This window comes from Dromiciops gliroides, chromosome 1 (assembly GCF_019393635.1).
Source record: "Dromiciops gliroides isolate mDroGli1 chromosome 1, mDroGli1.pri, whole genome shotgun sequence".
NCBI lineage: Eukaryota > Metazoa > Chordata > Mammalia > Microbiotheria > Microbiotheriidae > Dromiciops > Dromiciops gliroides.
In genome coordinates, this window is record NC_057861.1 from 7,614,536 (window position 1) to 7,640,540 (window position 26,005).

At 50.9% G+C, this 26,005-nt stretch overlaps 1 protein-coding gene across 2 annotated transcripts in view; it reads left to right on the forward strand.

Annotated features, from left to right (window-relative positions):
* Positions 1–26,005, forward strand: part of EIF4ENIF1 (eukaryotic translation initiation factor 4E nuclear import factor 1) — a 42,299-nt gene that overhangs the window by 5,805 nt on the left and 10,489 nt on the right. The window contains exons 3-12 of one of the 2 annotated variants that reach the window (XM_043976361.1): positions 5,563–5,636; positions 6,984–7,111; positions 8,332–8,606; positions 8,754–8,955; positions 12,785–12,963; positions 19,326–19,461; positions 19,684–19,863; positions 20,550–20,782; positions 24,518–24,589; positions 25,185–25,368. In XM_043976361.1, the coding sequence (XP_043832296.1) occupies positions 5,563–5,636; positions 6,984–7,111; positions 8,332–8,606; positions 8,754–8,955; positions 12,785–12,963; positions 19,326–19,461; positions 19,684–19,863; positions 20,550–20,782; positions 24,518–24,589; positions 25,185–25,368 (1,663 nt within the window). The remainder of the gene's footprint in view (positions 1–5,562; positions 5,637–6,983; positions 7,112–8,331; positions 8,607–8,753; positions 8,956–12,784; positions 12,964–19,325; positions 19,462–19,683; positions 19,864–20,549; positions 20,783–24,517; positions 24,590–25,184; positions 25,369–26,005) is intronic. The other variant, XM_043976360.1, reaches the window with a different exon arrangement.

A 26,005-nucleotide genomic window follows, 5' to 3' on the forward strand; every position in this document is an offset into this window, starting at 1 on the left:
GGGTAACAGACCATAAATGAGGCCTTTCAGGAAACCATACCCTGCCCTGCCCCCTCTCCCCACTCCCAGTCCTCCCATTCTCCCTCAAAGAACCAAGCCAGGCCCAGCTAGAGCTTGTATGATGTTCTGGGTTCCCCTCACCTAGGTTAGTATGGTGACTGGATCTCATTAATATAAGGAACTCCCTAGAACAACAACAACAAGGAGCATTTATATAGTACTTTAAGGTTTGCAAAATACTTTGCAGTTATCTCAGTTGGGATAGTTACGTAGGTAGCAGAGGGAGACACAACAACCCTGGGTGGCAGGAGGTATCATTATTTTCATTTTACAGATGAGAAGACTGGAAGACAGGTTAAGTGACTTGCCTAGGGTCACAGTGGAGGCTGGATTTGAGCCCAGGTCTTCCTGACTCCAGGGCCAGGGCTCTGTGCCCTGTGGGCACCACCTAGTGGCTAGTAATGGTGCCTGTGGGTGCCTCTGCCAGTTAGATCTGGGGATATTGCCTAGGTTAATGAGAGGTAAAATGACTTGGTGGGGCCCCCCCAGCCAGAACACTGGAACTCAGATTCCCGGGCAGCATCCTAGGGCAAATATTTCCAAGCATAAATCAATCAGTGGGCTTCCCCCTGTTTTTTCTTTAAATATTGTCTCTTGATGCTTGTTTTTATGTTGCCTTATTTTTATAAACGTCCTTCCCTTTTCTCCTACCTGTGTAACTGTCCCTTTTAACAAAAGCAAGGGAGGTATGGAAACAATTTAGGGAAGCTGACCAACACATGGCCAAGTTGTCCACACCCGACCGGGTGCCCATCTCTGCCAGGAAGGAATGTGCATTTTCTTGTTTTCCTCATTTTAATGAGTGCTGTGTAAATAGCATTCGTTTTCTCTCCCTTAAAAAATTTCCATTACCATTGTTATATGTATTTTCCTGGTTCTTCACTTTGTAACAGTTTGTATTAGTCTTCTCATGCTTCTCTGGCTTCTTCATGTTTATTTATGGTGTGGTGACATTCTTAACTTTTTAATAGTGAAGAATGGCTGAAAAGAAGAGAGGATTGGGTGCCAGGAGGCATGGGGCAGAGAAATGAGAGGGAATAGTCTAAGAAAATGACAGCTTTGTTTGGGGGCCCTATTTCTCTCAAATAGAAGCTGGGGGGTGATGAGGGCAGAGGAGGTATGTTTGTCATGAAGGTAACCACAGGTTGTGCCCCCCTGTCAATAGGTTTGGGGGGGTTGTTTGTTTTGTTTTGTCTTAACAAAGGATTTCTTTCTGGAGAATTTTATTGAGACACAGTCATTTCTAGGGGAGGCAATGCTTAAGCTTGGCTTTTTTTTTTTAATTTTTCTATTAATTTTTTTCTGTTTCTTGCATTACCATGGTATCCCATATAGCCCCCCTCTCAGAGAGCTGTCCCATATGACAAATAGGATTTTTTTTTAGAGAGGGAAAAGTTAGCACAACTGGTTGCTAGATTGAGAGTTTGAACGCCTGTGCGCTGTGTGTGATCTCCCTGAAGGACTGGGTCGGGGGTGTCTTCTCAGCTTTCCATCAGGGTCCCACTTGAACTTTATTATTTTTTAATTTTCTCTTTAAATTTTGGTGTGTAGTCCTTTCTATATTGAAGTCACTGTGTAGCTTTTTTTTTGCTTTTTCTTTTTTTTTTTTAGTGAGGCAATTGGGGTTAAGTGACTTACCCAGGGTCACACAGCCAGTAAGTGTCAAATGTCTAAGGGTGGATTTGAACTCAGGCCCTCCTGAATCCAGGGCTGGTGCTCTATCTACTGCACCACCTAGCTGCCCCCTTTTTTCTTTTTTTTTTAAATTTTTTGGGGGGGTGAGGCAATTGGGGTTAAGTGACTTACCCAGGGTCACACAGCTAGTGTCAAGTGTCTGAGGCTGGATTTGAACTCAGGTCCTCCTGACTTCAGGGCCGGTGCTCTATCCACTGCTCCACCTAGCTGCCCCTGAGGTTCCAATTTTTGACGAAACATTAGTCAGTAAATATTTATTGAGGCCCTACTACATGCTGGACACTGTGCTTAGTGCCAAGGATATAGGAAAAGGTGCAAGGGGGTAAAAAGACAGACAGCCTGTGCTCTTGAGGAGCTCCCTCCGAGTGGGGAGACAGCATGCAGACAGTTGGACAGACAAGCCACAGGCATAGTCAGTTGGAGGGAGTCATGGGGGAAGGCCCCAGAAGCATTAAGGGCAATCAGCAGAGGCTTCCTGCAGAGGATGATGGGACTTGAAGCCAGGGGCCAAGATGAGGAAAGGGGAACATTCCAGGCATGGGCACAGCCCGAGCATATGCCCTGATGGGAGATGAAGGGAGGCCAGTGTCACTAGATTGAAGAACATGTGGGGGGGGAGGCATACAGAGTAAGAAGCCTAGAAAGGGGTAGGGGCTAAATGATGCAGGATCTTGATCCTGAAGACCATAAGGAAGCAACATGGTTGGACCTGGGCTTTAGAAAAATCTCATAGGTGGTTAATAGCCTGGAGGGAGGAGACTTGTGGCAACCTTGGGTTGTGCAAAATAGGCATTTCCTTTCAGTGGATCTGTGTGTTCCTAGGCCTTTATAAATAGGGACAGTTAAGAAATAGGCCCCCTTTTTGCGGCGTCCTTGAAAGCCCCTTTCACAGCTGCCCAAGGTGGCACGATGTGTGCTTCTCTTTGGGAACACTGGCACTGGTTTTTAGAAGCTCCAGAGAGCTTTCTGTAGGGGAGCACTCAAGGACAGAGTGTTCCTCCTGCTTAGCATGAATGTGGCCCAAGGAGGGCTCTTGAACCCTCCTTCGAAGCCTCTCCATCTCAACTAGGAATCGGGTGTCTTTGTCTCCCCTTGCACAGTGATCCTCAGTTGATTTTTTTTTTTTTTGGTCACTCCTGTCCTGTAATTTCTTGATGCTGTTCTCAGAATCCTTTATGAGAATTGGGTGAGCTAGGTAGTGACAGGTAGTGCCTCTATTGCACCCCTGTGAGGCTGGGTTGAAGTAGACTCTCCCCATGGTGTTGGGAAGCCTGTGAGGTCACTCCTTGTTGGTGTGATCTGGTCAGAGACCGAAGGGTTGTTCATGCTGACAATTTCATGAAGGGTCTGCTTCCCACAGAGCCCCTAGAAGGGGGGTGGCTCGGTAGAGAAGGCTTGAAAGTCCCTGTCCTTAGCCAGATGTGGGACGTCCAGGGGCAAGTCACCAATCCCCTCTGAACCTCAGTGTCTTCATCTGCCCATTGGATATAGTAACAACTTTCCAGGTTTGTGGGAAGACTAAGCGAGTTTTCACTAGTGCTTTACAAACCTTAGCTGACATTTTCCTAGGCTTTGTTGCCCCTCTTTGTCATGTATGGCAAGGAGGGTTGTAATCTCCATTAATGGGTCAGCACTGCCACCACCCACTTCAGAATAATCTGGGGTAAAGAAACACATTTTTCCTAACTTGGAAAATTTTCTGTGCCTGGGTCTAGTGGGCATTAGCAAACTAGAATTAGAAAGAGGCTTCATTTTCAGCAGCTAAAGTTGTGTTTGCTCACAGCTGTCTGTGAATTTGAGTAGTTGACTTCCTTTCATTTTCCTCCAAAGAGAATTTGGGTCACATCTTTGTCAGCAGAACTTTAGTCACCACCAAGGGAACATCAGTTACTGAGCTAGATGCTGAAGCTTTTCACGCTTGCAAAGTCTGCTCTTGGCTGAAGGCTGCATCAGCTTCTCATAGTTGGCGTGGAACTGGCCTTGTGTCTTGCTCAGGACTTTAGGAAACAACCCCTAGTGGAGGGTGTAGCCAGGTTCTTAGAAAAGAAAGTTGGGCTGAACTCGAGGGGTCCGAATCCTGACCTGGACCTTGTTAAGTTGCTGGACAAGTGTGTTCTGAGATCCCAGAGATGGGATGCCTTTACCCATTTGCAGTCACTGATGTGGAAATTGGAATTATTAAAGGGATGTTTCTGAAGACCCTGAAACATTAGTGCTGGGAAGGAACTTGGATCACGGGTGCCAGCTCCTCATTTCCCAGAGGGACTTGCCCAAGTGTGTCCACATAGGGATGAACTGAGCCAGAATAGCCCTGCTGCCAGCCAGCCAGTCCTGCTTGTGTCGGAGATCCAGGTTGCCCAGAGTGTCATTCCTTTGTTTATTAAATGCATCTAAATGCATCTAAAACAGTTGATGTTCCTGTCCCTTTCCCCTGTTGATAGGGGAAGAATTTTCTCTCTTGAATTGGCTTCCACCAGAAAGGGGGGAGGGGGTGTGTTTCAATGTTAATGTTTTCATTAAGGTCTCTGGGATCAACACCTGAGGTGAGCAGGTAACTCAGGTCTTCCTGTTGCAGGCTTTTTTCAGCCTTCTTGTTCTCTTCCAGACCCCTGAAGAGCCAGCCCCTCGATGTTTTCATTGGGTCATTATCAAGCATTTCCTAATGCACAGTGCACACTCTAGCTCCTGTGCTTGACGTGCTGAAAGTACCAGGACAAAAGGCTAACAGGCCCTGTCCTCGGGGAGCTTGAATTCTGTTATATGGATAATTGGTGGGGGGAGTATATACACCATAAGTTTTTAGGCTGGAGGGATGGCCATCATCTCATCTGCAGAGGCAGAGATGGGAGCTGGGAGCTGATTGATGAGGACTGGCAAGTAGACCAGTCTGCTGGCCACAAAGGGCTTCGAATGTCAAGCATCAGAGCCTGTATTTTGTAGGGAGCTGCTGGAGCCTCTGGACCAAGGGAGTTGGGCTTGGCTCCACAGATCCCTTTGTCAGCTGGGCAGAAGCTGTCTTGGACAGGGGGGTGCTCATCAGGGCCTGAACAAGGGCGGCAGTAGAAGAGGAAGACAGGCACAGTAGAGGTGGGATTGACAAAACGGGGGCCACGGGGCGAGGGAGACCCACCCGAGTTGTCCTTGAGGTGCGCTGAGCCTTGACTGGGCTTTCCTGGGAAATGATTTCTTGGGTCTCCCGGTGGTCTTGTCTACTTTGTCAGCTGATTTTATGGGGCTGAGGATAGAAACAGCAGACCAGATGGACTCAAATCCTCGACCGAGTGGTGGTCGTCCTGGATCCCAGAGTGAGGCTTGTCATGGGTGTCCTCCACACTGCAGACTGAAGCCATGACGCTTTTCTCTCCCAGAGGACTCTGGGGGGCTCGTGGTTCTTGGGGACTGCACAGTGGGGGTCAGCCTCTCAGCTGCTCTCCTTGTGGGCTGTGTAGCACTTAGTCATGAAATTGTTCCTAAGCGTGTATCTAAATGGTGCGGCTTCGAAATCACCTTGGCGACTTTTTTTGGTGAAGGAGCTTCCTCGCCATTAATAGTTTCTGTGTCACTGAAAGATGATCTTTGGCCTCTAGAGAGGAGGCGGCTCAGACACATTAGGCAGAGAGGGATTGGCTGCTCTGGGGCTCGGCTTGTCTCCCCCTTCATGCCATTTGAACTGCCTCATATGTTGGGTTTAAGTACGTTTAAGGCAAACGCTCAGGAATGAGGAGGCAGCGAGAAGTAGGTGAATTTTCTGGGAATCTGTGTCTGCAGAAATGTGATTGAGAGCAGCAAACGTAACTCTCTTTTCAGGAGGAACTTTTGGACATTAAAGAACGCCCTCACTCGAAACAGAGGCCTTCATGCCTTTCGGAAAAGTATGACAGGTAGGTTCACCGTTTGTCTCTGAGAGAAATCTTCTTGCTGTGATGGTCAGTGCAGCAAACACTTGGGATCTCTAGTTTGGGGACCCCTAGAGAGAGGGTTTGCTGTGTTAGGAAGCCTGCATTTGGATCACAGAGAGAGCTTTGTGATTAGGAAGAATAGGTAGGTATCAAGTCTGTGACCTCCTTAGATGTGTCTCTCTCTCTCTCTCCTCTCTCTCTCTCCCTCTCTCTCTCTCTCTCTCTCTCTCTCTCTCTCTCTCTCTCTCCCCCTCTCTCTCTCTCTCCCCCTCTCTCTCTCTCTCCCTCTCTCTCTCTCTCTCTCTCTCTGTCCGTCTCTCTCCTCACCTTTGCCCTGGCTCTGTGTCTGTCTGTGCACATCTCTGGGTGTCTGTCTGTCTCTGTGTCTTTGTGTGTCTCTGTCCATGTGTCTGTCTCCCCCCCGCCCCCCATTTCTCCTCCTTTCTGTCCTCCCTCCCCTCCCCTCACTTTGTTTGGGTGGCTGCTTGTCAGGGATCTCAGCCACTTTTCTCTCCCCTGGTGGTGAAAGCTTTTACTTTTCTGCTTGGCACCAACTAACTGCAGCTTCCAGAAAGAAACTGGGTGGTTCTGGGGCTGCCTGGTGGGCAGCGTGCTGGACCTGGGATTGGGGAGGCCCGAGTTCGGATCCAGCCTTTTACTTGCCAGGTTGACTCTGGGCATGCTGCTGGCTCTTTGAGATTTAGCTTCCTCACGTGTCAGATGAGGACGAGAGACTTGGGAGGGAATACCTGGGCAGACAAATCTTAGGGGACTGTGGGTAGTGACCTTTTATTGTCCTCCTGGGAACCATCTCCAAGGATGGACTAGATGTAGCGCTAGCTGGTAGTGAGCAGACCCTTCCCCCAGAGGAGGAGAGAGAATCAGATCCCAAATGACCGAGGCCTTCCTGTGGTTCTGGCTGGGTGTGTGGCCGCCTGCGGCCTGGGGCGGAGTGGGGGGGACCTGGGGATTCTTCCCCAAGCCTTCCCTGGCTAGCAGGCAGCATGGCAGAGAACTCGAAGGGGTTGGGTGGTTGAGAGCGCCAGCCGTGAAACGTCCAAACCAGCAAAGCCGCCGAGCCAGCCGGCATCCGACCTGTTTTCCTTGCTAAGGGAGATGGGGCACCAGCACCATTGGCTGCCATGCCTGTGTGGGGCCTGGGGTGCTACCCTCGGTGTTCTTTTCACTGCCCTCCCTGTTCTTGGATGAACTTAAACCATTTTACAAAGAAAGCCTAAGGTTGTATAGACCAACATCTTTGTGGGCAGTGTCACAGTCAGTCTGCTTCTCCTCAGTGTCATGACTCAAACCTTTTCCCTTGGCTCATAGCGATGGCGTCTGGGATCCTGAGAAGTGGCATGCGTCTCTTTACCCAACCTCAGGGCGAAGTTCTCCAGTAGAAAGCTTCAAGAAAGAGTTGGACCTGGAGCGGCCTCCTCTGATGCGGAGGGCAGCAGGTAAGGTCCTGTTGGAGGCCTGAGGCCAGGGTCCCTGGTGGAGCCTCGCTTCCTTCTCAAGTAACCTTGTCGGAGGGAGAGCCCAACTCGGAGAGACCCAGATTAGGCCTTGATTTAAAGGAGGGGCCCTTTCGCAGCCTCAGGAAGCCTTTGGACTCCTTCCCCTGAAGAGTGTATTGAAAAATAATTGAAGGAAATGCTCAAGTTCAGTTTCAGGTTGATAAAAATGAAGACGGAATGGGGGTTCATCATTCAAGGTCACAGACCCCCTGAAATGAATGTCCAGGAGCCCTGGGGAGGGGGTGGCCCCCAGATTGTCCTGCTGGGAACATTTCTCTCATTTGGGAAACCATCCTTCCTGCCCAGTTAGCTGTTTGTGAATCATTCCTCCAACTGGGAGGCCAAGCTTGTCTCATTTCTGGAGGGGGAGCTGTGGAGAATCGGGCCTTGGCCCACATCCAGCTCGGCACACTGATGTTGTGATAAATGGCACCTTAAACTGAAACCCATAGATAGCCCTGTACTAGGAGTTTGGCGGCTGTGGGTGTCTTCCATGGACATTCAGACCCTGATAAATGGGTACTCAGAGTAGATGTGGTATTAATGAAATACTTAGGTTTGCTGGACATGAGACAGACCTCCAAACTCTTGGCCCAAATCCCTTCTTCTCCTGAGCTAGAAAAGGGGCATTCAGGGTAAACCTTTTAAAAATAGCCTCTCCGGGCAGCTAGGTGGCGCAGTGGATGGAGCATCAGCCCTGGAGTCAGGAGGACCCGAGTTCAAATCCGGCCTCAGACACTTAACACTTACTAGCTGTGTGACTCTGGGCAAGTCACGTAACCCCAATTGCCTCACTAAAAAACAAAACAAAAACAAAATAGCCTCTTTAATGTCATGGCTGCAGCAAGGTGGGCTTCTTTAACCAGCCAAAGCACATACCTTTGAACAAAGCTAGACACAGAAAAGGCGTTGAGCCTTAACTCTTGTGCTACAGCGTTAATGGTCCAAGTTTCATGAAGAATGATTATGAAAACGAATCTTTTTTTAGAGAAGGTTATTGGGGAGAAAGCGGGGCCCAGCTCTGTATTGAAAATGGGAAGTATCCGTACCTCTCTGCCTGACTAACCTGGCCTTCCTCGGTAAGGCCTCAGAGAGGGCCCTTGGCCAGATGGGTTGTCCTTTGTCTCCCCCACCCCACCCCCTTTATTTTTCTTTTACAGATCCGAGAGAGCGGGTAAAAGATGATGATTTAGATGTTATTCTAAGTCCCCAGAGACGCAGCTTTGGGGGGGGCTGTCATGTCACGACCTCTGTCAGCTCCCGGAGGTCAGGGAGCCCCTTGGAGAAGGACGATGGCTTCCGTATGCTTGGTGGCCGGCGCATTGGCAGTGGAAGGATCATCTCTTACAAAGACCACCGCAGCGGGGACAAAGACTTGAGGGACTGCAGGGACTCGAGAGACCGGGAGAGAGACTACAAGGACAAACGCTTCCGGGTGGGTTTTGTTCCCTGGTGCCCAGACTGCTGTGCCGGGGTCATAGCACATCTCTGGAGGCCTGGGGGAGGCAGGAAGGAGTGGCAGTGCACCTGGCTGCATGTGGGTCACTCTGTAATGCATTTGTTCTCTTCTCCATTCTTGCAGAGAGAATTTGGAGACAGCAAGCGTATCTTTGGGGAGCGCAGGAGAAATGATTCCTACACAGAAGAGGAGCCTGAGTGGTTTTCAGCTGGGCCAACAAGTCAATCCGAGACCATCGAGCTCACTGGCTTTGATGACAAGATTCTGGAAGAAGATCACAAAGGGCGAAAAAGAACTCGCCGCCGTGCCTTGTCAGTGAAGGAAGGTCAGTTCCCTTGTCATTCGCCAGGAGGAGCATGCACATAGGTGCATTGACCACCTTAAGGGGCTGTTGGGGTGAGAAGCCGTGAAATTTCTGTTATCCCACTAAAGGCGGCTCTTTGTTTAGCGTGGGCTTAGCCTTGCTTGTCCTGAACCGGGCCTTGAGGGTGGTCAGCCTTTGTGGGGGAGCATTTAGATCTGGGGAAATCTAGTCGGCACCAGTTGGGAAGCTAGCTCCTGGGGGGCTTGTCCCCTGTGCCCCCCACTTTTCTACTCTTTTGGACCCCTTCCTGTCCCTCAGGGAGTCAGGAACTCTGGCTTCTCCCACCGTGTTGCTTTGGTGACTGGCATCCTCACTGTGGGACCACCTTACCCCATCTGAGATGTAGGCGGTGGACGACCTCCAGGGAGCCTGCCACTAGGTCTCGGCGGCTCGTCCTCTGGGCCAGCGTACCAAGATTTAGAGCTAGGAGGGGCAGAAGCGAGGGATAGTGGCTTGTCCAAAGCCACACAAGGCCAGGCTTTGAACTGAGATCCTTCGGTCACACACTCAGAGCAGCACGAGAGCTGGTTGGGACCTAGGGCTGTCAGGTCCAGCCCACATAGCCCTGGCCAGTGTGGACATAGGCTTCAGTCTGGAAAGGCAAGTGATGGGGGGATCGTTGTTGGGGGGAGGGCAGGGTGGCTGATACGACCAATCTCTCTTCACTGTCCATGAATCACAGAACCATTCCTCATTTTGTAGAGTTCTGAAACCTTTCATCACTGCCTCACATTGGATAAGAGGTGACAGTGTGAATCTAAGATGAGGGTCTCTTAAGGGGCGGAGCAGACCCTTCTTCTGCAGTTTGATTCCCTGGTTGAGCTGCCACTTCCAAGATTGTGTGTCCTCTTTATCTTAAGGCCAAGATGGTTCTGCCATGGTGTTCTTTCTGGACCCTTTGTCCCAGGGATGCTCCCCACCCTGGCATGGAAAGCAGGCAAACTGGGGTCTGTCCAGCTTCAGTGTTGTCTCGTGGGAATGCTCCCATTTCAGAATTGTAGGGGACCTTAGGACAGAGACTGGGGAGATGGGAAAGCTCTGCAGATCCCCCCCCTTTACAGTGCAGGGAGCTTAGCTTCCAGGGCAGGAGGGGCCCGTAGCTGCTTCAGCATTGGCACAATGACGACTGAACTAGCAGAGGGTTGTCTTAAGCAGGCCACCTCCAGGCAACTGAGAATCGAGAACACCCAGACGAGTTGCAGCAGTTGCCTCTGTATGCTCCTCATCTACCCTGAGGCCCCCTCCACAAACTGCCCAGGGTGGGACATTGGCTGACCTCAGCCCCTCTCTGCTTTTCCCGTTCTTAGGCAAGGGGAATCCCATACCTCATCTTCCTGCCTTCCCTTGGTTGTTGCTCACAACTCATTTCTTTTGCCTCTACAGATCTCCTTCCCCGCTTCTGAGTCTTGCCCAGTTCTCTCTGGAGAACCTCCAATTCTTCTGCCAGGGCCCACGCTTCCTTGGCGTGCGCGCCCCCCCCCCCCCCCCATTCCATGGAAAAGCAGTTGGCTTTTTGATGTTAGCGAGTTGTGCTGGGTTTTGTTTTTTTTGTTTGTTTTTTAAGTGAGGCAATTGGGGTTAAGTGACTTGCTCAGGGTCACACAGCCAGTAAGTGTTAAGTGTCTGAGGCTGGATTTGAACTCAGGTACTCCTGATTCCAGGGCCGGTGCTCTATCCACTGCGCCACCTAGCTGCCCCTGAGTTATGCTGTTTTAATATTTGGTAGATAGGTGCCTGGTGGGATTAGGTGTGTGCTTGGTGTGGGCTAGAGAGAAGGCAGGGATGGGGAGAAGCGGCTCTTGGCCTCAGGCGTCCTGAACAGCATCTTCTCTGTCATCGTCTGCTTAGCCCTTTCCTCCTTCAGTGGTGACCGATTCTTTCTAGGAAAACTCATTCCATTAAAATTGGACTTCACGATGTGCTCTTCATGTTCTTGGACTGATGTGTGGATGCTTGGAAGGGGTCACCTGGCAGCGGATTGCAGTAGCATCGCCTGCCACCTTAGAGTGTTTGTCCTTAATAAGGTTGTACTTCACCTGTTAGTTAAGCAGCAGTGAAAGACGCCATTAGGTCACACTGTCCTTGAGACTCACACTTTGAGGCTTGCTTTTTGAGGGAACTCCCAAGTTCCCTCTGCTGTCAGAGAAGAGAACGCTCGCCCCCTGCTCCCAAGGGCTGGGGGGTCTTCTGCCTTTGCAGAAGACGCTTCCCTCCTGGTCCCTCCCGGGCCTTCGTAGGCCGTGCTGTGTAAATACCCAGCTCGCTAAGGTTTGCCTGCCTCCCGTGTTGATATTGTGCTCTCCAAACAGACGACTCTTCCATACTGTTGGGCTTCGCACCGAGGCTGCTTTCTAGACAGGATCAGGCTGGGCCAGAAACGCACACACAGACTCTACTCTGCCGGGGCTTTTTTTATTTTCTTTTTTAAATAGCAGGTTTAACCACCACCGCCACAAGGCCGTTTGTCTAGTTGTAAGACCTTCCAGTCTCACTGTCTCATAAAAGAGAAGTCCTAGTTACGGAGACCAGCTCCTCCTCGTTGGGGCCATTACCCCTAGAAGGCAGCTGCGGCTTTTGTCCCCTTTATTGTACAAAGGGATGAGGGGGTGGGGCCCCTGACCAGGGCCTGTAACAAACATAACCTTCGCAGCACTGTCTTCAGGCCCGGCCTTGCCCGCCTGCCTCCTAGCTGCTCCTTCCTGGTTTGGGGCTGTGCCTGACGGCAGAAAGAGCCAACCTTGGGTTTAGAGTTGGGGTCCTGGCACGCCGTTTAACTTAGAACCTCTGCGGATCTGTGTTCTGACCGGCCCTGGGCCCTGGGCCTCAAAGGGGGCTGGTGTTTGCACTGCCCCTCCCCAGGGGCTGTTGTGCAGAAGCGCTTGGCCCCAGGCCGTGAGCTGCCCTCCTGGACCACTTGCCTGGGTCTCTGTTTCCCCTGTGAGCTGGGTGTGATGCTCATGCCTTGGGTATCGTTATACAGAGTACTTAGTGTGTGCCCTAGAAACGGGAGCTGCTTTTTCATTAATGCAAGTAGACAAAATTGGTGATGTTGATTCCCAGAGCCAGAGAATTCATCCATTTGGTCAGGGTCTGGACCTGTCAGGGAAGGAGGCAATGTGCACGAACGATGGATGGCATTGGCTTTCACTTTTGTCGTGGGCTGGGGAGGCTCTGCCGGTCACCTTGGTGTCTGGCTGATGTGGCTGGGCCTGAGGATATGATGCTGAATTGTAAAGACCGTGTGGGTTCATTTGGAAGCAATGGGTCAACATCTCCCACCCCCCCCCCTTCCCAAAGCCTCTCAGGGTCAAAAATGATTGTCCTGTGTGGGGAGGGAGCCCTCTGTGTCTGACACCTTGGAGGGATGATTCTTACCTATTTACAAGCAGGTTAGCGGGTATACAGTGGTGTTGAGAAAGTATTGTATCAAGATTTTTCCTAGCTATTCGGCTTCATTTGCAGAGATGGCAGTGGTAGGTCTTGCAATGACCTAATAAAGGTGATTGGATTTTTGGCTTCTGTTTTTACCTGCCCGTGTTTGATAGTCCAGAGGTGGCAGTCTTGGAGTGCGTGAAACCCCTAGGCTGCTGGACCTTGGATCGCAGCTCCCCGATAGCTGTGGGAGGCAGGGAGGCAAAGCCAAGTTTGCCCTCGCTGACCACAGCGGGGCTGAGGGGAAACTCCTGGACAGCTGTAGAAGCTCTGCTTGTGCAGGGCCGAGCTGGGAATGTAGAGTAAGCTGCTCCACAGTGATTAGATCTGATTTTTGTCCTCGTGGTTTTGCCTTAAGGAATAGTTTCAGAATTCAATGGAGGCGTTGCAGAAGAGGATGAAGTGGAGGTCATTCTTGCCCACGAGCCTGCTGCAGATCAGGAAGTGCCCAGGGAAGCAGTGCTGCCTGAACAGTCGCCAGGAGAATTTGATTTTAATGAGTTCTTTAACCTTGATAAGGTGCCAGGCCTGGCCTCGGTGAGTGAACCCACCCACGTGGCTACAACCATGTGGTAACGCATTCTCTTTGAGCCCTTGTCCAGTATGTTTTTGATAACATGGATGTGGTCTGTCTAGTGCAGCGTTTCCCAAACCTCCTTCCTCGGAGCCCTGGTGTTGTGCATGCTGCCTGCAGGGGTGCCCTGGGGGTGTTGGTGCCAGTGTGATTCTGCCCTCTCGGTCTTGGCACCTATTACTTGGAGGGGCTTTGGCTTAACCCTGCCCTCCCCCAGGTTTCACGGCCTCACCATAGAACTTCCCCTCTCCCCCAACACCGATGGGCCTCACTGGTGTGTTTTTACTTCTGGGAGCGTTCCAGGGCCACCCCCTTTTGGGAAGCGCTGGACTAGCGTTTTGCAGAATGTCCCCCCTTTGCCTCCCCCGTACTTGTTCTGTTTTTTGTTTGTTGCGCTGTTGCTTCTTTGGGGGTTTGGAGTGTTTGTACTGACTGTGAGACCCCGCGGGCAGGAGAATGGAAGCCGTCAGTTTGAAGTTGGAATCAGGCATCAGCCTTCTATAGGTGGAGAGTTTCTTTGTGGCCCAAGACAGGGGAGAAGCCTGTTGACCTGGACTGTAGTTGAAGGATCCGTTTTTGGATTGGTGACCTTGTGTGTTTCCAGAGATTTCCAATACAAAGGAACATAGGTTACCTGGGTGCTTGCTCTCCAAACAAGCCCCGGGATAGGTTAGTGACCCTTCTGCTGCTCTGACCCTCACCCTCCACTAGGGAAAGCAAGGGAAGGGAAGGCTGCAGTCTGAGGAATCCGCCCCTTCTGTGACTTTAGTCTGTTCAGTCAGTTGTTCTTCCTGTGACAGTGATGCACATGGGGTGATTTAACTGGGAACTCTCCCTGGAGCCTCGTTACCTAGAGCCAGTGGGGTCAGGTAGAGGATTCCTGTGCATCTCCCATGAGGACCCACAGCTGGGACAGAAGACTGGGAACTTACCTTCCGGGAGGAAGGGAGGTCTGTGTTACTAGAAGCCTGTCTGCTGGTTTTATTGCCTTCATTTCCAAATACCTCCTTCCCCACTTGTCCCTGAGAGCCACTTCCCAAAGCAGAAGAAAAGGGCCAGGGGCAGCTAGGTGGTGCAGGCCCTGGAGTCAGGAGGACCTGAGTTCAAATGTGGCCTCAGACACTTCACACTTACTAGCTGTGTGACCCTGGGTAAGTCACTTAACCCTCATTGCCTGGCAAAAACCACAAAACAAGAAGAGAAGGGCCAGTGTATGTAATGTTCTGCACACAGGGCCAGGAAGGAGGAGAGGTCTAGTTCCCCTCTCTTTGGGGCTAGATTTGATCGATAGACTCGGTGTTTGGTTTTGGTTTTGCTCATACTTGTCCTTGGACAGGTTCTGTGGTCCTGATGGCTGCAGTAGTTCATGCGTTCTTCCCATGTTGCCTGTCCTGTTGGTCTTCCTGTGGCGCAGTGATGTTCCTCAAAAACACACGTGCATGTTAAGGCCAGCATGCAGAGAGCTCTTTATAGATAGGACCTCATTTGAGCCTCACATTGCCCAGGGTCCCCCAGCTAGCAAGTGGCTGGGCCTTCCTGACTCCAGGCCCAGGGCTCTGTGCACTGTGTTGCCACCAGCTGCCTATTAAGTTGAGTCTTCTTTGTTTAATCTTGAGTGTTAGCAAGTGCAGCAGACCTGGGCTGATCCTTTTGGGCGGTGGGCACATCCATGGGCTTCACCACAGGACCCACGAGTGCTGTCAGCCAGCTTCCTGTTCAGGTGTCCTTTCCCATCAGCACTTTGTGTGTGCAGAGCACTGTGGCCGAGTCTCGGAGCTAAGGGTTTGGGGAGCCAGGGTCCCTACCCTCCAGGAGCTCAGCAGTTAGGGGAAGGGATGAGACAGATCTAGGGTGCACAGTGATGGATGGCTAGCCAGAATTCAAGCAGGCGGGTCCCAGGTCTGGGGTATAGTGTGAACAGTGAATGGGCTGGGAAGTGGGGAGGGCTCTGAGGAGGCGTGACCCTGAATTGTTGGAGGGCCTTGTGCCTAAAGCGGGTCCTGTCCCTTCTCTGCCGAAGTCATTTGGAGGGGTTTTGTTTTTTCTTTTACCAGAATCATTTGTCTCAGCTTCCTTTTTCTCCTTGTGTCCCACTAAAATCAATGGGTTCTTTCGGACCACACCATGGCCAGTGAATGGCCTTGATGGACGTGAGGCTGAGCTGCTCAGAGAGCAGGAGGGCCTCCCACAACAGTCACTCGCTCTTCTTAAGCCCAGAGGCATTGGCAGTGACATCCTTGTCCTCGAGGCTTGGCTCCTCTTGAATCACCGACAACTTCCAATGCCAATAGCTAGCATTCTCTTGTCTTTTAGATAAAATAAAGTGACTTAAGGAAGGGAGTGTCGCATAGCCCTGAGCAGCTGTCCTGTGATGTACCTGAGCTCCCCACCTATAGACAGGGTGCCAGCCTTGACCTCACCTGTGGGCTTTCTGGGTCCCCTTCCTCCAGGCCTGATGCCCTTTGATCGCCCCCATTTCGTGAGCTCATTGGGACTTGAGGCTGTGTACGATTCCCTGCTGCTCAGATGGGGACGTGGAGGCTCTGGGCCTTCCTCCCTGGGGGCTCCCCTGAGGAGAGGTGGGTGTGCCTGGTCCTTGGCCAGAGCAGGGGAGATTTCCCAGCGTTTCCCAACAGCAAAGGGTCTGAAAAGTGGCTTTTAGATAACAAGTAGCTGTGTTGCCACCAGAGCCAGAGTGACGGTGTGGGCAACTCACAAAAGGACTGTTAAAAACCCAATTTTTATGGAATCAAAGATGATTCCACAAAAAATAGAGAAGAAACGGAGCTTGCTGGCTTCCCGTAAGTTAAGGAAGAATTTAGCTGTCAGGAGGCAAGACCTCAGGACATAAAAGGGGGGTGTCTCTCCCCTCTTAATAAACAGCATGAAGGCCTGGACATTGCTCCTCATGTGTGGGCCACCCTCTGAAGTATGGATCGGGAGACTGTTGACACCGTCCAGTGAGCGTGTGCCCCAAGACAGACATGGAGCTGGGGGGGACCTTGGAGAGTGAGCTTGGGCTTCTGGGGCAGGCCCTCTTGCTGGCCCACAGTGGCACTGAGGCTTAGCCAGGCAGGTTGGTCAGTGGTCTGAGGGAGAGCAGCTTGTACTCACAGTCCTCTTTAGGCAGGGGAAGCAACCCAAGCAGCATCTTGGTGTTGTGTTGTGTTCATGCCCTTTTTTGTTTGTTTGTTTGTTTGTTTGGTTTTTTTTGTTTTTTGGTTTTTTTTAGTGAGGCAATTGGGGTTAAGTGACTTGCCCAGGGTCACACAGCTAGTAAGTGTCAAGTGTCTGAGGCTGGATTTGAACTCAGGTCCTCCTGAATTCAGGGCCGGTGCTCTATCCACTGCGCCACCTAGCTGCCCCTGTTCATGCCCTTTTGACTAGGAAGTTCAGTTACTTTTCAGTTGTGTGACTCCTTGTGAAAACCCCTCCGCCTTGGGGTTTTCTTGGATCATTATATGAACTCATTAAAACAATGGAGGGGAAAAAAAAACAACTTGAAGCTCTTGGCTAACTAGGCTGATGCTCGGCCTCCAGTGCCTCTAGTGTTAGGCTTAGGGTCAGGAAGATCTGGGTTCAGATCCTGCCTCATGCACCTAGCAGCTGTGTGACTGTGAGCCCTTCTGGGCCTCAGTTTCCTTATCTGTCAAATGGGAAATACTAGCACCTACTTCCCAGGATTATTATGAAGATCAAATGAGAGAACATCTGTAAGTATTTTGCAGACCTTAAAGCACTATATGAATGCTAGCTATTAGTAATAGTTTTATTATAGTTAACTGTGTGACCCTGGGCAAGTCACTGAACCTCTCTCAACTTCAGTTTCCTCACCTCTGAAATGAGGTACCTCATTTCCCTCCCGGGATTGTCAGGGGTTCCTTTGGGCTGATATTTGGCAGACCTTAAAGCTCTATGTCATTGCTGCTGCTACATTTGGGGTCTGACACCGGTAGATCTGAGTTCTCTAACTTCTTCCCCAGTAACTGCTAAGATCCTGGCATTTGCATACTATTTGAAAGCTTAACTTAGGAAACTTGGCACGCACTTTGGAGACTAGATCCTAACTGCAAGGCAAGAGGCTCTAGTTCAGAAGTATCGAAATTAAGATCTATACAAACAGAAAAAATCCGAAATGTTTTGAGTAACTTCTTTGAACAAAAAAGATTCTGCTTTTTATTGGAAGGGAGGAAATTGTCTTGAATTGACATCCTACAATTGAGTTTTCAAGGAATGGGATGATATAAATTGAGCACCAAAAGGAGCTGCCCCGCGCCCCCCCCCCCATTAGAGTTAGCATAATTCAGGGACTAGAAATGGACTTTCTGACCTTATTAGATGGGTGCCTGGCTAACTCCAGCAAGAACTGAGTAGTTTTATTTTACTCCTAAGTAATGTGAAGGGGGAAGTCTGCCAGAGGTGGGAGGTTCTTTTTTTTTGGTTAAAAAAGAAGTAGCATTTAATTTAATTTAATTTAATTTAGATCTTCCAGCCTTGTGTCCCTCAGAGATTATGGGGTGTTCAAGGTCAGTTTGGGAGCTTCAGTGAGTTTCATGAATTAGCAAAATTGTTTTGTGTCCAACTTCCAGAAAACACCTGGATTGTTTTTCTGAAGGGGACAAGGTGCATTGAGGTGGTCCTCTTCCCCCTTAGCATCTGTCTAACTCCTAACAGTGCTGCCACTTCCCAATACCAGCCCCCTCTTCCCTACCAGTTCTTGTGACAAAGACAGGCAGTTAAGGAAAACTGTCCGGTGGCTGTAAGCTCAGAGCGGGAGGGCAGGAATGCTCATCCTTAGTCATTGCATTGATCCCAATTCCAGAGTCTCCTCATTTTCCTTCATGTTCTATGTTTTTCTTCCTTTTTCAGCCGTTCATACCAATGTCCCCAAGTTTTTCTGAGTTCATATTTGTCACTTATAATGGCACAAGAATCCGTGACCTTCACATACTGTGCTTTGGCCAGTCATCTTCCCATTGGGTGGCGCCCCCCCCCCCCATGCTGCTACGCATATTTTATTATGTAGGCTCTTTGATTCGGGGACTTCCTTGGGTCATTAGCCCAGGGGTGGGAATGCTGGGTTAGAGCTCAGTGACTTCACTCACATTCCAAATGAGTTTCTGGAATGATCTACCACCTCGTTGTTCCAACCACGTCCTTCTTTTCCTTCTTTCCCATTGCCGCTCCTACATTGACCATTTCTCTTTTGTCATCTTGTCTTGCCTTGGTTATAAGATGAAATTCTGGCCTTATTTTCTTCTCTCTTATTAGTGACTTGGAGCATCTTCTTCTATGGCTTCACCAGTTGTTCTAGGAGCTGTCCGTGGCCTTTGGCCATTTGTCTACTGGAATGACTCTTGGTGGTCTCTGTAAATTCCCTCTTTCTGGTGGACGTCAGGTCTCTCAGACTTCTCATTCTTTCCATATTTATTTTGTTTGTACAAAAGCTTTTTAATATCACGTACGTTTTGCATTTTTGTGGTCACCTTTCTTTGCTTGTTCAGAACGCTCCCCATGACCGCTGGTTTGGAAGGCAACTCCTTCCATTTTCCTCCCCTGGGGTTTTCCTTTGGGCATGACTGTGATGCACAGTGTAAACTCTGCTTCTGTAAAGCCACAAGTAGTTTCCAGTTTGCCCAGCTGGGACTCCAAAAAGACCTCTGTGAGGAGCTTCTCCTCCTCCAGGGAGCCGCTTCCATTTGCTGCCATGCCTCACTTGAGCCACCGAGGTGGACGAGGCCCAAGCATGGGCAGTGGCCGTTATTACAATTCCCAGCACCTCGGAACCTTGGGCAAAAGTTGGCCCTGGATCAGGGTGTTCTGCTTAAAATGATGAAGTGGAGTGCTGCTCGTTTGGCCTTCCCATCCCTGTGGCTCGGGGCTCCTCGGCTGGGATGGAACTGTTGAGCCCTTTGCGAGCCGCTCTCAGGCCCGGCCTGTTTCTGCCCCTCACCGTCAGTCCGTGATCCCAGGATGGGGGGGTGCCTGAAGGGTGCCCCTGTATTTGTCCCAGTGTTCATAAGCGGCTTCCCCAGGATAAAAGCTGGGAGAACATGGACTGCCTGAGGGGACAGGATGGAAAAAAGGACGATTGCATGAAGTGGAGATTTCTCCGAGGGAAGAGTTGGTGGCTAGGTGTGGCCACATGGGAGCTGCTGAGAAAGGAAGCAGCTTCTGGGGAAGAAAAGTAGGTTGTTGAAAAGCTGCTCCCTGCTCTCAGTTCTGAAGGCAGTGCCCAAGTAAGTTCCCTTTCTGATCTCGGTCTAGCACGCCGATGCTCGCCCTTCCTAGGAGAGGTCTTTCAAAGTGCTCTTCTCCTGTTTAGATGATAGAAGATGTTCTGGGAGAAGGCTCTGTCTCTGCCAGCAGATTTAGCCGGTGGTTTTCAAATCCCAGTCGATCGGGAAGTCGCTCCAGCAGCCTTGGGTCAACGCCTCATGAGGAACTGGAGAGACTCGCAGGTAATGTGGCATGCAGGCGTGCTCTGCTCTGACGAGGAGGCCTTCAAGGGATAGTGGGGTTTGGGGCCAGAGCCACATCTCCTGATGGCCATTGGAATAGAGCCTCTCTGACCTTTCCATCTCTTCAACCCTAGGGGGGCGCGCCCCCCCCCCCAAGACAGAGTGTTGATGCTTAACCCCACAGTGCTGCTAGTCCATTTCTCCTTATCCTTGTTCATGCAGGTTTGGAACAGGCGATCCTGTCTCCTGGCCAAAACTCAGGAAATTACTTTGCTCCTATACCATTGGAAGACCATGCTGAAAACAAAGTGGACATTCTAGAAATGCTTCAGAAGGCCAAAGTGGACCTAAAGCCGCTTCTCTCCAGTCTTTCTGCCAACAAGGAAAAGCTGAAAGAGAGCTGTGAGTCCCCTGGAGGGGAAGGAGGGTCAGGCTTAAGGGGGCCATGTGACAGAACAGCTTCTGAAACACTTCTCATTGGCTTCCTCACCCAACAGTGCCATGCTGGGGCCCACAGGGGAATATGCAGATTGACATCTGACCCTTTGTAGAGGGGACGGATCCTTTACCAGAGCCAGACAAGGCCTGGCCCTGCTGTGGGAGGAGAGGAGATATAGCCTGAAGTGTCCCTGGAGTCTTGATTTGCCTCATCCACAGCTAGTGGAAATCGGCATCAGCAGAGACTGTTCTGCCCTTAAACATTTGGGGCAGATCTCACTGTGTTGTGCCTCCTGATCCTGCTTCTCCAAGGCTCTGGTCCCCTGTCCTCTTCCCCCTTTGTCCCTAAGAGGGGTCACTGCTGTTGTGCTTCTGTTTCTTTTTTTTGTTTTTGTTTTTGTTTTGCGGGGCAATGGGAGTTAAGTGACTTGCCCAGGGTCACACAGCTAGTAAGTGTCAAGTGTCCGAGGCCGGATTTGAACTCAGGTTCCCCTGAATCCAGGGCCGGTGCTTTATCCACTGCGCCACCTAGCTGCTCCCTGTGCTGCTGTTTCTAACAACGAGAGGTGGAGCCTCGTACCTTGAGGGCTGGTTGTTGGTGGGCTGGTGTTTGCTGATGGACTGTTTTTCTTTCTCCCTCTGCTCTGCAGCGCACTCAGGGGTTGTGCTTTCAGTAGAAGAGGTGGAAGCTGGCCTGAAAGGCCTACGGGTAGACCCGCAAGGGAAGAGCGGCCCGCCCTTCGTGGCCGAGCGCTCAGAGGAGGCCCTGAGTGCCGCGGTCAGCTCCCAGCCATTGGCAAAAGACGGCGACATGTCTGCCTTTAACAAGCTTGTGAGCACCATGAAGGCGAGTGGCACTCTGCCTTCCCAGCCCAAAGTCAATGTAAGTAGTGCCCTTGAGTTGTGTTCCTCACCTCTCCAAGTCTCAATAAATGCCTTCAAAACCTGGGGTCTGGAGTATGGTGGACGTTCTTGATGGGCCCCCGCTGCTGCACGGCCAAAGTGTCCTCCCAGCTCTGCTGAGCCGGGCACCTTCTCGCTGACATACATGTCCTTGGGGCCTCGGGGGGGGGGGGGGAGTGTGGGTCGGCTTCTTCCCTGGCCCTTTTTTTCCTTTCTGAGTTTGTCCAAATTCTGCTTTCCCTCTCCCTCTCCAGGTGAGGTTAGCTTCATTGTGTCAGGCAAGAATTATTGAATCCTTCAGTGTTCTCCTTGTGCTATAACTTAAAGATTGGTTCATGAACACTGTGTGTTCGTGAGCATATCTCTAGTGGGGGGGACAGTGTGAAACCAGAATTTGTCTTGGGGGACAGTGGCACAAAAACCCCGACTTAACCCTTTGCATTTGTTTTGTTTTTTGTTTTTGTTTGTTTGGTGGAGCAGTGAGGGTTAAATGACTTGCCCAGGGTCACAGAGCTAGTGTCAGTTGTCTGAGTCCAGATTTGAACTCAGGTCCTCCTGAATCTAGGACTGGTGCTTTATCCACTGCACTGCCTAGCTGCCCCCAACCATTTGCATTTGAACAGAGTGTGAGGTGGCAGTTTAACATCCCTCCAGTGTGCCGTCATACAAAACGGGTCACGAGCTTGGAATTAGAAAGGGGCTAGGACTAGGTTTGTCGTTGCAGCATATCTGTCAACCAGCTTCCCATTTTGCAATGAGAAAACTGAGGCCTCAGGATGATAAATGGTTGGCCCAAGGTCCCTGGATAGGAAGCTATGGATACTGTAATTGAGCCCTCGGGAGGTCCTTGGTTGTCAGAGCCAGTGCTCTTGCCACTGTGCTTCACTGCCTGAAAAGGCAGGCAGCGTGGCAGCAGGCCTCAGAGGCGGCTGACCTCTGCCTTCACGAGAACTCTCATCGGTCAGGGAGACTGCTGATCTCTTTAACGGGGCAAGCTCTGTTCTGGCTAAGAGTGTTATCTTTTCCATTAACAACCTAGGGAATGTAGCCTGCTTTAGATTGTCACCTTGTGCAAGAAGCCCCTTGGCCTCCAAGGACTCGGCTTCCTGTCAGAAGGTTAGATGCAGTCAGAAGCTCGGGGGGGGGGGGGCAGTGCTTGACAGGGAAGGGAGACACCAGGGTGCCACGTTCTTTCCTGCCTGGTGGTTCGTTTGCACCCAAGTGCAAGTGAGAAAAACCAGTGTGGTTTGTTTTCAGTCAATACACTGGAAACGCTTTGATTCAAGACTTCCAAAGTTTAGGTGACAGAAATGTCAATGGAATGGATCTTATCTCATTCTAGCCTCTTCCGTGGGACTGTGGCCTGGCCCAGAGCTTGTGTAAAAGTCTATGTGCAGAGAGCAGATTTCTGCTTGGTTTTTCCTGTAAGGTGCCCTGCCTGCCTTCAGGGCAGGAGGGTGATTCACTAGGGAATACTTGGCCCCCTTCAGAGATGTGGCTGTTGGGCCTTGGTGCCTTCTCTCTCGCCACTCTCTTGCCTGCGAAGTAGCTTAGATGTGTTCATAAATGGACATGCTCGTGGCCTCCCACCCTTCCTGGAGGCTTCTAAGGAGTGGAATTTTCCCTTTTTTTTTTTCTTGATAGGTGAATTCGCTAGGTGGTGTTGTCTATGCTGAACAAAAAATGTTGCTCTCCAAATGGTTGTAGACCTTGGCGGTCTGCTGATGCCATGGTTCTGAAGAGAGCTTCTCAGGAAAACGCAGATGGAGTGTGATGACTTGGGGCTAAGCAAAGCATCTGCTTTTCTGGGATGGGGAGAGGGGTTCTGAGGGGCTTAGACTCTGGTGAGTGTCATAGATGTAGAGCAGGAAGGTACTTGAAGCAAAGACCTCTGAGCCTAAAGCTCAGGGCCTTCCCAGGTCCTGCCCCTTCTGTGGGGCTCATTCTCCTCAGTAGCTGGGGCTGTCCCCCGGGTTGTGTCCTGGCCCCCTCTGGCACTTGATCTGCTCAGCCAGTTCAATTGAAATAGTGACCAGAATACTCACCCCGTTCACAGGCTCTCAGCTACTCTTGACAGTGGATGCTTTTCCATTGGAATCGAGAGGCCGGGCCTGGGAGGGGTGATGGCACTCGGCTACTGCAGCTATGGAGGGGCCGTGTGATTGGGAGACAGTTTGGCTCGGATAGTCTGCCTGTGTTTGACGAGATGATCTCGGTGTGACGCTGTAGGAACTTGGGAGTTGGCATACCCTGGACTGCAGTATCACATTTGGGCTTTCTGTTTCCTTGTGTACCACCATCAGCTTGAAGGGATTCATTAGAGGCTGATAACAATCGCTCATATTTATTTCACACTTACTATGTGCCAGGCCCGGTGCTAAGCACTTTATAATTCTCTCATTTGATTCTCTAAACCACCCTCTCAGGTAGATGCTGTTAGATTTCCATTTTGTAGATGAGGAAACTGAGGCACGGTCACACAGCTATTGTCTGAGGTTGCATTTGAACTCGGGTCTTCCTGACTCCAGGCCCTGGCACTATCTCCACTGTACCACCTCACTTTACCAGATCATTCATATTTGCCTTTTCTCCAGTGATGATGTAAATAGGCATTCTGATTGAGCCCAACCTGAGGGGAGGGCACTTGGGGGAAAGAATGGGAAATCAATGCCCTCTTTGAACTTCCATGTTGTTACAGTCCTTTCACAACTCCTGAGTTTGCTTCCTTGTAGTCAGCTGGGCCGTTCAGAGGCCTTGCCATGCAGTGTCATCTCCAGGAGTTCGACTCTCTTGCCTTGTGCCAGTGAAAATCTGCCGTGCTCGGGTGCTGGTTTGAAGGTCGAGCCGTGAGATAGGTTATGAGCCTTCCACCACTTCACCACTTCCTTGGTGAGACCCTAGATTTGTGCCTGGATCCAGTCCCTAAGCCTGCAGGAAGAGCCACTGGCTTTAAAGCCCCCGGCCTTTCTGACCAGTAGGAAGGAGCCCCCTGAGAGGAGCACTGTGCTCACTGCTGAGAAATGGGCTCGGGCAGCACCCTCCAAGCCCCTGCAGGAGCTCAGGCTTTCTCCAGTGCTTTTCCCTAATGTGTTGGAGCTTGAATGAGGCTGGAACTTGGCTTTGCCTGCTGTCAGAAAAGGAAGGACCCTGTAGTGTCTGCACTGCATTGTTTTTCATCTTGCTGGTTGAAAAATGAAGGTGATGAGAACCTTGGTCCAATAAATGTTTCAAATCTCCAATGAAGAGAGGTCTGGGCCCTGTGGTTGCACATATCCTTCCTTGGCTTCATCTTAGAGGAGGGTAAGATATGTTGATCTCTGTAATAGAGAATGAAGTAGAAGGACCCAGGAGAGTTATGGCTAAAGCACTAGGAGAGTAGGGAGCTGAGGAGGGCAAGAATATGAGGGGATTTGACCTGAACGGTGGCCGGGAGATAGAGAAAGCTCGGTGCGTGTGTGTGTGTGCGTGTGTGTGTGTGTGTGTGTGTGTGTGTGTATAGGCATGTGCATGTGTGTGTGTGCGTGTGCATGCGACAGGCTCTCCCTGCCCCCTCTCTGGGGGAATTCCTGTGATGCCAGGTTCATGTAAATGAGATTGACCTGCAGTGAGGTTTGGGTGTGGGGGCAGGGAATGGTCTTTTTCTTGTCCTCCTCGACTTAGCTATTGGGTCAGTCCTGTGCATCAAGGTGAAATGACATTTTCCTCTGACTTTTAGCGAAACCTTGAAAGCCATTTGATGTCCCATGCTGAGATTCCAGGGCAGCCTCTCCCTAAGAACATCTTACAGGTATTTCCTCTTCTTCTGAGGTTTAAGTTGGTATCTCTTGTAGTTTGTGGACTCGAGGTCCCTTGGGCTGCCTGTACTTGGTTAAATCCAGAGCAGAAAGGACAAAAGTTTGACTAAAGCTGGCTTGGGGGGCTCCCCCACCCCAATAGCAAGCTGAAGTAGGAGCCCAGGAGATCACCCAGGGCCAGCTCTGGCCAGGCTTTCTTGCCGCCTAGGGCGGACAGGGGTCTGTCCAGGGAAGAAGGGGACATTTCACTGACTTCAAGGCTGTTCTCCTCTTGGTCAGGAGTTAGAGGCTCCCGGGGACCGTGGCCCGCTGGGCCCAAGTCTGCCTTTTTGGGGTGGAGTGCGCCGTATGCGACATGGCCAGCAGTGTGGGCAATCTCGGCGCTTTCTTGTCCTGATTCTCATCTGGAGATATCTATTCACGAGGGGCTTCATCTTTTCCCCAAGCATGTTGTAGGAAGTGCTCCTTAGGCATTCGGCTGAGCACAGAGAGAGAGTGTGCGTGTGCATGTGCGTGCGTGTGCGTGTTCTGGGCATGACGTGGGGAGGAGCCAGTGCTGTTCATTCCTCAGCTCTCCTTTCCATCCAGGAGCTTCTGGGCCCGCCAGTTACAAGACCTGCTTCTTCTCATCTCCTGAGTGGCCTTATGGGGAACCTGGAGCCCACAGCGTCTCTGCTGAGCCAGAGAGCCCCCTCTCCTCCCATTTCACAGGTGTTTCCAACTCGTGCAGCCTCTGCAGACTACCTGCGCCCTAGGATACCCTCTCCCATCGGTAGGTGGCTTTCTGCTTAGATCAGAAACTCTAGGCAAACTCCATTGGTTCTCTCAGTGCAGGTGTGCCCGGGAGAGAGAATGAGGCTGTGGGCTTCCCTGGCTCTGCAGGATGAGCTAGGGCAGCTTAGAAGGGTCACAGGTTCCAGGACAAGGCTTTGGTTCCTGGCCCAGTGTTACCATAGATGGCTTGGAGGCTAATCCAGGACCTTCCCTTTTGTAGCCTGTGAGAGACAGTGTATAGTATAAGTAGTAATCCCTTTTACAGATAAGGACATTGAGGCTGAGGGAGGCTAACAATCAGCAGAGCCAGGATTCAGCCCCATTCTGGGGGGAGTTTTGTTATTCTGTGGCCTTGCCCTCCTCAAGACTTCATTTCTTTGTAAAACTGCTAACAAATGATCACCCTTTCTCTCTGCCCTGCATCAGCCCTTAAAGTATTATTCCTTCACAAGCAAATTTGCAAATGCCCCCTGGGGAAATGGACCTTCTTGGGCTTCTTATACTTGACCTGCAGGAGCTGAGGGAGGAAGAAGGGATAAACACAAGACCTTTCAGGCGAGGGGGTATCTTGGGTCCCATGGGCTCTGGGGTCTGGTCAGCAGCACGTGCCCAGCTCCAGACGCAGCCTGGTGCCC